Source organism: Pan troglodytes, chromosome 23 (genome assembly GCF_028858775.2).
Source record: "Pan troglodytes isolate AG18354 chromosome 23, NHGRI_mPanTro3-v2.0_pri, whole genome shotgun sequence".
Taxonomy (NCBI): Eukaryota; Metazoa; Chordata; class Mammalia; order Primates; family Hominidae; genus Pan; species Pan troglodytes.
The window spans coordinates 26,187,332-26,200,030 of NC_086016.1; the positions used below are offsets into that span (position 1 = coordinate 26,187,332).

The following is a 12,699-nucleotide window of genomic DNA, read 5'->3' on the forward strand; positions in this document are numbered from 1 at the left end:
CACACCCGTAGTCCCAGCTACTTGGGAGGCTGAGGCAGGAGGATGGCTTGAGCCCAGGAGGTTGAGGGTGCAGTGAGCCGTGATTGCACCACTGCACTCCAGCCTGAATGACAGAGCAAGACCCCGTCTCAAAGAAAAAAGAAAGAAAGAAAAAATGAAAGGAAAGAAGAAAGAAAAAAGTCTCTTTTCCAAATTTGTGAATTGTGTGATTTTTCAATTAACCAGCTCTCAGGTCTGGGGCCAGTCACGCTGCTGAGTCCTGGCCACCAGAGTGGTGAGGTGTTGGGGGGCAGAGGTGGTGCTTGTCTCTGTCCAGGGGTGGCCTGGCTGAGGTTCGGCTGGTCTGCGAGCATCAGTTTCCCCACCTCCATGGTGGTGGAATGTGGAGAACCATAGGAGCCTAGTGCATGCACCCCTCTGTGCACTGTCCGAGGGTCCCCTCCCCACTTAGAACCATGGAATCAGGCCACAGTCCGCCTCTTCTTTAATCTTGGACTGGAGGATATACAGATCGAGAGGGTGGGAGAGTGGCCCCAGGCAAGAGGCCTGCGGAGGGATAGAGGGGCCAGTTCAGGGCCACCAGGGGCTCTGGGAAAGGGGGTTAGGGATGAGGCTCAGCCTCTCATCTGCCCAGCTGGTCCCTGCCACCTCTTCCACTCTCAGCTGGACTCCCCTGCCAGGGGTCCAGATCCTGCCGGAGTAGTTGGTCCCCCAGCCATGTCCGGCCTGGACACAGGACTCATGGTGGGGCCAGACTTCAGCTCTGGGCAGAGCAGTGTCTTAGTAGCCTGCGGCCTCCCCACTCTTCCTCAGGTCCGAGACGGCGTACACACAGGCCCCCTCCTGGGACACAGCCTGGACCACGTTCAGGAAGAAGGGCCTCTGGGTCTGGTTCTGGCCACGGTCTTGGAGTCCCCTCTGCACCTCCTGGAGAGGAGAGAAAGCAGGTTCACAGGGGAGGGCAGCTCAGCCCATCTCCAGGAGGGAGGGGCCTCTGCAAGAAATGAGAAAAATGATCAAAAGGCAAGACGGAGAGGAAGAGGGCCTGAAGACACAGGAAGAGGGGAGGACCAGATGGGAGCATGGAAGAGATCCAAAGGCCCATAGAGGACAAGCTCAGCCTCCAGGGACTATGTACGAAGGACACCACCCAGGCCCGAAGACCTCCAAATGCAAGTTCATGTCTGTTCTGGATCCAAGGACACCAGGGCCTTGAGGTGCAAATCTGAGTTCAGGGGGCCTTCGATGGAGGATGTGGCTTCTCAAGATTTAGACACTGAGGCCAGACACAGTGGTTCACACCTGTAATGCCAGCAATTTGGGAGGCTGAGGAAGGAGGATCACTTGAGGCCAGGAGTTTGAGACCAGCCTGGGCAATGCAGCAAGATCCTGTTTCTAAAAAATAAAAAATAAGAAATAAAAAAAAGCCAGGCGTGGTGGCACATACCTACAGTCTTAGCCACTTGGGAGCCAAGGTGGCAGGATCACTTGAGGCCAGGAGTTTGAGAACAGCCACAAAGCAAGACACCGTCTCTAAAAGAAAATCAAAAATTGGGCTGGGCGTGGTGGCTCACACCTGTAATCCCAGCACTTTGGGAGGCCGAGGCAGGAGGATCTTTTGAGCTCAGGAGTTCAAGACCAGCCTGGGCAACGTAGCGAGATCACATCTTTATTAAAAAATAAAAGAAAAGAAAAAAGAAAAAATTAGTCGGGTGTGGTGGCCCTGTGCTTATAGTCCCAGCTACTCAGGAGGCTGAAGCAGGAGGATCCCTTGAGGCTAGGAGTTTGAGGCTGCAGTGAGCTTTGATCATGACACTGCACTCCAGCCTGGGCAAAAGAGCAAGACTGAAACCGCCTTTGCAAAATTATGACTGAGACAGGGAAAGAGATCTAACTTAATCGACTCCATCTTGCTTCTAACCTCCCAGTTGTCCTTGTTCATTCCTGGGTGTAGGCTGAACTAACTTTGAGAGAAACTTAGTTTATAGTTTAAAACAAAGACGGTAACAGCCCTTTCCCAAAGCAGACTTCCTTCTTGCTTGGGCACTAGACTGCCTTCGTAGGACTCACATTAGCCACAAGATTAGAAATTATGGTTTAGGAGTCATGCAGCTGAAGGCTAAAGATTCTGACCCTCCCTAAACTGCTCTTAAGATCAGTGCTTGAGAAATTTTGCAGACCCTGCACTTGATGGATCAGCTGGCACCATCCAGATCGATTAACTGGCTCATCTGATCTTGTGGCCCCCACCCAGGAACGGACTCAGCTCAAGAAGAAAGCTTCAACTCCCTATGATTCTATGATTTCCAGGGGTTTTTTGTGTGTGTCTGTTTCTGAGATGGAGTCCCGCTCTGTCACCCATGCTGGCGTGCAATGGCACGACCTTGGCTCACTGCAACTTCCCCTCCCAGGTTCAAGTGATTCTCTTGCCTCAGCCTCCCCAGTAGCTGGGATTACAGATGCCTGCCACTTTGCCCAGCTAATTTTTGTAATTTTAGTAGAGACAGGTTTTCGCCATGTTGGCCAGGCTGGTCTCCTGACCTCAGGTGAACCACCCACCTCAGCCTCCCAAAGTGCTGGGATTATAGGCGTGAGCCACCGCACCCAGCCAACTCCCTATGATTTCATCCCTGACCAACCAGCACTCCTGGCTCACTGGCTTCCCCCAACCCGCCAAGTTGTCCTTAAAAACACTGCTCCCTAGCCAGGTGCGGTGGTCATGCCTGTAATCCCAGCACTTTGGGAGGCCAAGGTGGGCAGATCACCTGAGGTCAGGAGTTTGACACCAGCCTGGCCAACATGGAGAAACGCTGTTTCTGCTAAAAATACAAAAATTAGCCAGGCTTGGTGGCACACACTTGTAATCCCAGCTACTTGGGAGGCTGAGACATGAGAATTGCTTGAACCCAGGAGGCAGAGGTTACAGATCACACCACTCTACTCCAGCCTCGGCGACAGAGCGAGACTCTGTCTCAAAAACAAAACAAAACAAAACAAAATAAAACAAACACGAAAAAACTCTGCTCCCCGAATGTTCAGGGAGACTGATTTGAGTACTAATAAAACTCCGATCTCCCACCCAGCAGGCTCTGCCTGAATTACTCTTTCTCTATTGCAATTCCCCTGTCTTGATGAATCCGCTCTGTCTAGGCAGCCGGCAAGGTGAACCCATTGGGTGGTTACAAGACCTTGTCTCAAAAAATTTTCAAAAACACCTATGACCTCAACACATGATATCAAGACCTTAGACACCCAGGAACTCACAACTTTAGGGCCCTATTGGTGCCTATTGGTGGAGAATTCAGCTAGGATAAGGACGTGAATACCCATGAATCCAAGGAAATTAGATCCCTAAGCTAAAGGCACCCACAGTCCCACAGTGTGAGACACTCAGGGCATGGGGGCCTACAGGCTGAGGTCCAAGACCCTGAGTTTGTGGACTTTGAGGAAGTCAGAGACCAAAGTAGCCCCTAGCCTTATGTTTGTTTCTAAGATGCCAAGTACCTTGCCCTGGGGCTATGGTCCTCACAAACTACCAGTCTGTAAAGGGGCAGAAGTCCTAGAGTACAGGGACCTGTGCTACTAGGGCCTCATGTTTCCAGATACCATTTAAGACTAATGACCTGAGAACTTGGCTGGGCGCAGTCACTCATGCCTGTAATCCCAGCAATTTGGAGGCCGAGGCAGGCAGATACCTGAGGTCAGGAGTTCCAGACCAGCCTGGCCAACATGGCAAAATCCCGTCTCTACTAATAATGCAAAAATTAGCTGGGCATGGTGGTGCGGGCCTGTAATCCCAGCTACTTGGAAGGCTGAGGCAGGAGAATTGCTTGAACCCAGGAGGTGGAGGTTGCAATAAGCTGAGATCGCGCCACTGCACTCCAGCCTGGGTGACAGAGTGAAACTTTGTCTCAACAACAACAAGCCAAAAAAACAAAACAAAACAAAACAAAAAAAACTAATGGCCCGAGAACCTCACCCTGCAGGGCCTGAGATTCCGGAGACATCTAGATGCATCGGGTGATGCCACATGGCCTGAGCTGCTGACAGGGCAAATGAGGTCTTTGGAGCCCTGCACGTTTGGCTATGAGTTCCCCGTGCCTGACCTACTAATTGCCCACTGTCCTTAGACTTGAAGGCCAAGATCCTTTACTGCTGAAGCCAAAGCTGGACCTTCAGTGCTCAGAGACTCCATTCCTCAGAGTCCACTGGCCAAACTCCAAGACTCTGAGGATCAAAGACTCTCCTCGCCCTAGTCCCTGGGCCTTAGCTGTGAAGGTCCTTGGAGGCTCAAAGTCTCCAACCCAGAGTTTAGGATTTACTCCATGGAAAGCCCTAGACCTGAATAGCTGACATTCCAACTCCCCAAGGGAGCTGAGAACCTTAGGTTCGTGGGTCACTGGATTCCATTAATCCCAGTCCCCAGACTGTCATCTACCAAATTCTCATCATTTCAGGTCCCCAGGGTGAAAGGTCCTGAGAATTGATGTTCACAAAGACAAAGTTCCTTCAGTCAAGAGTCAAGGGAGAGGCTGGGCGCGGTGGCTCACGCCTATAATCCCAGCACTTTGGGAGGCCAAGGCGGGCGGATCACAAGGTCAGGAGATCGAGACCATCCTGGCTAACATGGTGAAACCCTGTCTCTACTAAAAATACAAAAAATTAGCCGGGCGTGGTGGTGGGTGCCTGTAGTCCCAGCTACTTGGGAGGATGAGGCAGGAGAATGGCGTGAACTCGGGAGGCGGAGCTTGCAGTGAGCCAAGATCGTGCCACTGCACTCCAGCCTGGGTAACAGAGCGAGACGCCGTCTCAAAAAAAAGAAAAAAAAAAGAGTCAAGGGAGGGCCAGGCACAGTGGCTCATGCCTATAAGCCCAGCACTTTGGGAGGCCAAGGTGGACAGATCACTTGAGATTGGGAGCTCAAGACCAGCCTGGCCAACATGGGGAAACCCCATCTTTACTAAAAATACAAAAATTAGCCAGGTGTGGTGGCGCACATGTGTAGTCCCAGCTACTCAGAGGCTGAGGCAGGAGAATTGCTTGAACCTGGGAAGCGGAGGTTGTGGTGAGGCAAGATCATGCCACTGCACTCCAGCCTGAGTGACAGAGTGAGACTGTCTAAAAAAATAAAAATAAAAAAAGAGTCAAGGGAGGAGGGCTCCAAAGGATGTGCCCTGGATCTTGAAATCCTCCATATCTAAGATCCCTGGAACCCGAGAGCCCTGAGAGGGTCTTCCTGTCATGCGAAGGACCCTACATGCGGAGGGAGGCCTGCAAACTCCAAGAGTTTGAGCCTAACAGGCTGAGGTCCTTAGTCTCAAGGTCTGAAAACTAAGGCTCTTGGGACTACACTCTGTTCCTGGACTAAGGCCATGGTTCTCAGGTTCTAAGGACTTTGGAAGGTGGACTTGAGACCGAAGAAGTCTCATAACAGGAGAGGCAGCTTTGACGATCTGGAACCTCAGCTGCTATCAATCTTTTTTTTTTTTTGAGATGGAGTTTTGCTCTTGTCACCCAGGCTGGAGTGCAATGTCACGATCTTGGCTCACTGCAACCTCTACCTCCTGGGTTCAAGTGTTTCTCCTGCCTCAGCCTCCCGAGTAGCTGGGATTACAGGTGTGTGCCACCACGCCTGGCTAATTTTTGTATTTTTAGTTGAGGCAGGGTTTTACCATGTCGGCCAGGCTGGCCTGGAAGTCCTGACCTCAGGTGATCCACCCGCCTCGGCCTCCCAAAGTGCTGGGATTACAGGCATGAGCCACCGTGCCCGGCCACTATCAATCTTTTAAATAGGTCCTAACAAAGGGCATCCATCAACCCAAAGATGCTCCAAGGAAGCTGAGTCTCTGTCTAAGGATAGAGGGGGAGTCAGCCAGAAGAATTCAGCCCCTGGAGCTGCACCATGGGCTTCTGTGGGGAATCAAAAAAAATGTTTGTAGGCTGGGCATGGTGGCTCAAGCCTATAATCCCAGCATTTTGGGAGGCCAAGGCGGGAAGATTGCTTGAGCTCAGGAGTTCAAGACCAGCCTAGGCAACATGGTGAGAGACCCTGTTTCTACGAAAAACAAAAAAATAAAAACTATCCAGGTGTGGTGGCACACACCTGTAGTCCTAGCTCCTTGGGAGCCTGAGGAGGAAGGATCACTTGAGCCCAGGATGTCAAGGGTGTAGTGAGCTGTGATCGCAACACTGCACTACAGCCTGGGCAACAGAGTGAGATGCTGTCTCAAAAAAAAAAAAAATTATGTATATAGTAAAAATTACCACCAATGCCCTAGTGCCCCAGAAGAAAATCACTTTACAGACTGCCACAGGAAAAACAACCTCTTTCACAAATAAAGTTGCAAATATAAGTTACAAATCACACAAGGAAAAAGTCACCATGAGGGAGAATCTGAGAGGCCCCAGCCAGGAAAACTCACTTCTGAAAAATGGCATCAACCACAGACCAGAGACCAAGGTGCTGAGATCCTCAGCCTGGGAGCAGCGTAGACAACACCCTACTCTCTGTCTTAGAGGCCACAGAACTGGCCTGGAGGCCACTGACAGCCTCACCCATCAAGGTCCCCAAATCCTATGGCCCCCAAAGTTGAAGTGTACCTGGCCTAAGAATCTCAGTGACTGAGTTCCTCCCAGGTGGCTTTGAGCAGCACGGACTTGGGGAGTGGGCTCTGCCCTAGGCATCCAGCTCGGACCTCAGCCTCACCTGGCTGAAGTTGGGCTCGTACTCCACACAGCCCTTGCTGTTGACATGCAGGATGGGGGCTGCAATGGCCGCTCTCAGGTCAAAGCCAAGCCACAGCTTGCTCATGATGGCCTGGGGGAGAGATGAGGGTTGCAGGGAGAAAGGGGGCACCCTGCTACCCTACGTCAGCCCTCACATCCCCACTCCAGAGAGAGTCAGACAGTATGCCGCCCAGAGAGGAGACACTCGAGCCAGGAGCCCCAGACTCACCTGGGCCACAGCAGAGATGATGAGCTCCCCGCCAGCCCCGCCAATCACTAGCTTCGACCCCTGGGCTTTGTTGATCAAGATGGAGGGCACCATGGAGGATGGGGAACGCTCGCCTGGAACTGGGGGCCAGCACCTTCCGGGAGCTCCACCCACCCTGTCTCCACTCACTGCTGAGCAAACAGCGTCTTGGCGAGTGCAGTGACCCATCCAGGGGTTAGCATGCAGCCCCAGCCCAGCCCCCTCCCTCCTCTCCCCTGGTGGGGGGCCCTTGTGCACCCCGGGTGGGAAGCCTTGTTCTCACCAGGTGAGGGGGTGGTGCCGGAACCCCGGGGGCATCGCTCGCATAAGTCCAGGAGCTCGTTGTTGAGGATGATGCCTGTCCGTGGTGAATACACCATCGCTCCAAAGCTGCAGCCGTGGAGGCAGAAGAGCCTGGGCTAGGACCCGGGGCTCCCACCAGACACCACTTACCCTGCACGCTTTGCAGGACCCCCTCGTTTTACAGCTGCCCCGAAGCATGCTGAAGCCGCTATTCTCTCCCTGGCACCACCCAGGAGGGGTCCCCAAAGACCCACCTGTGCCCCCACATCAGGGCACCCTTCTGAGTGAGGCCTCCCATTCCCAGGTAAATCTTGGGTCGGGGCCACCCCAGCAGCAGCCTTTCCAGCCAGCGATGTGAGGGGTGGGAGCCTCTCTTGAAATAGAGGAGGAGAAAAAGGGCAAAAGCAAGGTGCTGCCCCGTGGGGACAAGTGAGGGGACATGGGGCTGGGGGAGTGCAGGTCTAGGAGAGGAGGAGTGAAGCCATCCGCCTTCCCCCAGGCCCTACGCACGGTGTGTTGATGGTGCTGGTGGCAGCCACGGCGCTGCCATCCTCCCCCAGCACAGACACATGGGATGTGCCTGTCCCGTGGCCCCAGGCCTCGGCCAAGCTGTAGTGGCTGAGCTGGTGGTCCCCCCGGCCATCGATCTGTTGGCGGATGAGCTGGGCCAGGGTCTCCCCCAGCAGGTCCCAGGAGGCATTCTGGGGTGGGTGGGCAGGTGGCAGGGTCAGTGAGGGGCCAGGCGGAATCCGCAGAACCAAGGGCAGGATGAGATCAGCCCCCATGGGGGCCACCTCCAGTCTGTCCTCTACCTTGTGGCCAGGCCTCCCTCAAGCCCAGCTAGGTCTAGACTCTGCTCACCCTCCAGGTCCTTTGAGATATGGTGCCACTCCTGCACCTGACCCCTGTACCTGCCACCCCGGGATCCCTTTCAGTCCTGCCCTGGCCTAGAACCACATACATATCCCTCCAACTTCCCCCTACCAGGCCTGACCCTCGTTTCATGCCAAGTCCTGAGCCAGGGAGGAGGACGGCCCACCAGCCCAGCAACCTCAGCAACCTCACCTGGAGCTTCGGGTGGCTTCGAGGGTCCCCCAGCCTCCACCTCTGCCCCCTGGCAAACTTGAGCGTCTCTACAAGGTGGTGGTACACGTTCACCCTCCCTTCAGGCCTGGCCATAGACTCTTTTGAGAAGTTGAACCCTGGAGAGAGGTTGGGGCACAGGTTGGTTGGGGTCACCCTATGTAATGGGTTGAATGTTGCCCCCACCCCCCACCACAGAAAGATCCACCCACATCCTAATTCCCAAAACCTGTGGATATTACCTTATACAGCACAAGAGTGACTAATACCTTAAGTGGAAAAGTAAGTTAATGATTTTTTTTTTTTTTTTTTTTTTTTTTTTTAGACAGAGTCTCACTCTATTGCCCAGGCTGGAGTGCAATGGCGCAGTCTCAGCTCACTGCAACCTCTGCCTCCTGGGTTCAAGTGATTCTTGGGCCTTAGTCTCCTGAGTAGCTGAGACCACATGTGTTCGCCACCACGCACAGCTAATTATTTTTGTATTTTTAGTAGACAGGATTTCGCCATGTTGTTCAGGCTGGTCTCGAACTCCTGGCCTCAAGTGATCTGCCTGCCTTGGCCTCCCAAAGTGCTAGGATTACAGGCGTAAGCCATCATGCCCCGCCTTTTTTGTGTTTTTTGGAGAGGGAGTCTTGTTCTGTCACCCAGGCTGGAGTGTGTGGCGCGATCTCAGCTTACTGCAATCTCCACCTCCTGGGTTGAAGTGATTCTCCCACCTCAGCCTCCCAAGTAGCTAGGACTTCAGGCGCAGGCCATCATGCCCGGCTAATTTTTGTATTTTTAGTAGAGATGGTGTTTTACTGTGTTGGCCAGGCTGGTCTCCAACTCCTGACCTCAAGTGATCCACCCTCCTTAGCCTCCAAAGTGCTGGGATTACATGCATGAGCCACCGCACCCGGCCTAAAGTACGTTAAAGATTTTGAGAGGAGGAGATGATCCTGGATTATCTAGATGTGCCCTGAATGTGACCACAGTGTCCTTGTAAGACAGACACACAGAGGAGAGGACACACAGCAGAGGAGAAACCAGTATGACCACGGAGACAGAGACTAGAGTGAGGCAGCCACAAGCCAATGAATGCTGGCAGCCACCGGAAGTGGGAAGAGGCTGTGAAAATTTTCAAAATAGAGCTGCAGCCAGCCACAGTGGCTCACACCTGTAGTCCCAGCACTTTGGGAGGCCGAGGCTGGTGGATCACCTGAGGTCAGGAGTTCAAGACCAGCCTGACCAACATGGTGAAACCCCATCTCTACAAAAATACAAAAATTATCCGGGCATGATGGTGGGTGCCTGTAATCCCAGCTACTAGGGAGGCTGAGGAGGGAGAATTGCTTGAACCCGGGAGGAGGAGGTTGCAGTGAGGCAGGATTGTGCCACTGCACTCCAGCCTAGTAAACAGAGCAAGACTCCGTCTCAAAAAAAAAAAAAAAACTCTGAAAAATAGAGCCAGGGAAAGGCCATGAAGACAGGACTCTCGTGCACAAGTGCCCCGTTCTCGGCTGGGTGCAGTGGCTCATGCCTGTAATCCCAAAACTTTGGGAGGCTGAGGTGAGAGGATTGCTTGAGTCCAGGAGGTTGAGGCTGCAGTGAGCCTTGACAGTGCCACTGCACTCCAGCCCAGGTGACAGAGCAAGACCCTGCCTCAAAAACACAACAGCTCACAACCTTACAAGAAGGCCATCACAATCTTACACAAAAAATACTTCTGCAAAGACATCTGCCCACGAGTGGCCTGTCCAGTGCCACCCTTATCACTTTTCCGTGCATCCTACTAGCCAAGGATGATCATTTCAAAACAGTTTTTTTTTTTTTTTTGAGACAGAGTCTCACTCTGTTGCCCAGGCTGGAGTGCAGTGGCGTGATCTCAGCTCACTGCAAGCTCTGTCTCCTGGGTTCACACCATTCTCCTGCCTCAGCCTCCCAAGCAACTGGGACTACAGGTGCCCACCACCACGCCTGGCTAATTTTTTGTATTTTTAGTAGAGACAGGGTTTCACTGTGTTAGGCAGGATGGTCTTGATCTCCTGACCTCGTGATCTGCCTGCCTTGGCCTCCCAAAGTGCTGGGATTACAGGCGTGAGCCACCATGCCAGGCCCGAAACAGTTATATACCAAAGCTAAGCTATGAGGACGCAAAGGAATAAAAATGATATAATGGGCCGGGCATGGTGGCTTATGCCTATAATCCCAACACTTTGGGAGGCCGAGGCAGATGGATCACCTGAGGTCAGGAGTTCGAGAGCAGTCTGGCCAACATGATGAAACCCTGTCTCTAATAATACAAAAATTAGCCGGGCATGGTGGCACACATGGGTAGTCCTAGCTACTCGGGAGGCTGAGGCAGGAGAATCGCTTGAACCGGGAGGCAGAGGTTGCAGTGAGCTGAGATCGTGCAATTGCACTCCACTCCAGCCTGGGTGACAAGAGCAAAACTCCATCTCCAAAAAAAAGAAGGAATGATATAATGGGGCCCAGCATGGTGGCTCACACCTGTAATCCCAGCAATTTGGGAGGCCAAGGCAGGCAGATCACCTGAGGTCAGGAGTTCAAGAGCAGCCTGGTCAACACGGTGAAACCCCATCTTTACTAATAATACAAAAAAAAAAAAAATTAGTTGTGGTGGCAGGCGCCTGTAATCCCAGCTACTTGGGAGGCTGAGGCAGGAAAATCGCTTGAACCCAGGAGGCAGAGTTTGTAGTGAACCGAGACGCACCATTGCACTCCAGCCTTGGCGACAGAACGAGACTCTGTCTCAGAGGAAAAGAAAAATGCTCTAATGGACTCTGGGAACTCAAGGGGAAGGGTGGGAGGGGAATGAGGGATAAAAGACTACACACTAGGTACAGTGTACACTGCTTGTGTGATGGGTGCATCAAGATCTCAGAAATCACCACTAAAGACCAGATGCGGTGGCTCATGCCAGTAATTCCAGCACTTTGGGAGGCTGAGGCAGGCAGATCACTTGAAGTCAGGAGTTTAAGACCAGCCTGGCCAACATGGTGAAACCCCATCTCTACTAAAAAAATAAAATTAAATAAATAAATAAATAAATTAATTAATTAATTAACCAGGCTTGGTAGCGTGCACCTGTAATCCCAGCTACTCAGGAGGCTGAGACTGGAGAATTGCTTGAACCTCAGAGGCAGAGGTTGCAGTGAGCTAAGATCATGCCACTGCTCTCCAGCCTGGGCCACAGAGTGAGATTCCATCTCAAAAAAAAAAAAAGAAAAAAAAAGAAATCACCACTAAATAACTTTTCCATGCAACCGAACACCACTTGTTCCCCAAAAACTAATGAAATAAAAATAAAATAGCCAGGCAGAGGTGGCTCACGCCTGGAATCCCAGCACTTTGGGAGGCTGAGGCAAGTGGATCAGTTAAGGTCAAGAGTTCAAGACCAGCCCGGCCAACATGGTGAAACCCCGTCTCTACTAAAAAGATAAAAATCATCTGGGCGCGGTGGCTCATGCCTGTAATCCCAGCACTTTGGGAGGCCGAGGTGGGCGGATCACCTGACATCAGAAGTTCAAGACCAGCCTGACCAATGTGGCAAAACCCCATCTCTACCAAAAATACAAAAATTAACTCGGTGTCGTGGCAAGCGCCTGTAATCCCAGCTACTTGGGAGGCTGAGGCAGGAGAATTGCTTGTACCTGGGAGGCAGAGGTTGCAGTGAGCTGAGATCGTGCCATTGCACTCTAGCCTGGGTGACAGATTGAGACTCTGTCTAAAAAGAAAAAAAAAAAAGGAAAAAAAGAAAAGATAAAAATCAGCGGCGTGTGGTGGCCCATGCCTGTAATCCCAGCTACTTGGGAGGCTGAGTCAGGAGAATTGCTTGAACCCAGGAAGCAGAGTTTGCAATGAACCGAGATTGTGCCACTGTGCTCTACCCTAGGCGACAGAGCAAGACACCGTCTCAATAATTAATAATAATAATAATAATAATGCAATGAAAAAAATAAAATGTACAATAAATTATCATTGATTGTAAACAAAAAAGTTATATAATCTTCCTCATTTTCTCTTTGAAAACTTTTGTCTTCCTTCACCTCCCTGAATACACACATAGTTTACCCTAGCATGGGTATTCCTACCGCGATGCCTACTCTGGAACAAACATCATTTTCTTTGAGAGCCTTGTTCTGTTTTTTATTTAGGTCAACAAGGCAAAGAACAGATTCTCCCCTGGAGCCCCCAACGGAATGCAGCCCTGTGGACACCTAGATATCGGGCTTCTGGCTTCCAGAACTGTGACAGGACACATTTCTGTTATTTTAAGCCACCAAGCTTGTGGTGATTTGTAATGGCAGACACAGGACACTAATATTAAGCCAGCGCAG

The 12,699-nt window shown here is 51.9% G+C and overlaps 1 protein-coding gene across 16 annotated transcripts in view; it reads right to left on the bottom strand.

The window, feature by feature from the left end:
- Window positions 1-467: 467 nt before the first annotated feature.
- Window positions 468-12,699, bottom strand: part of GGT5 (gamma-glutamyltransferase 5) — a 29,055-nt gene continuing 16,823 nt past the window's right edge. For 3 of the 16 annotated variants that reach the window (XM_024352491.3, XM_054675344.2, XM_024352486.3), the window contains 6 exons: window positions 8,342-8,478; window positions 7,787-7,977; window positions 7,257-7,363; window positions 6,956-7,125; window positions 6,707-6,817; window positions 468-927 (listed from right to left, as the gene is read on the bottom strand). In XM_024352491.3, coding sequence (XP_024208259.1) covers window positions 781-927; window positions 6,707-6,817; window positions 6,956-7,125; window positions 7,257-7,363; window positions 7,787-7,977; window positions 8,342-8,478 — 863 coding nt within the window. In that variant the 3' untranslated portion in view covers window positions 468-780. 16 annotated transcript variants of the gene reach the window in all.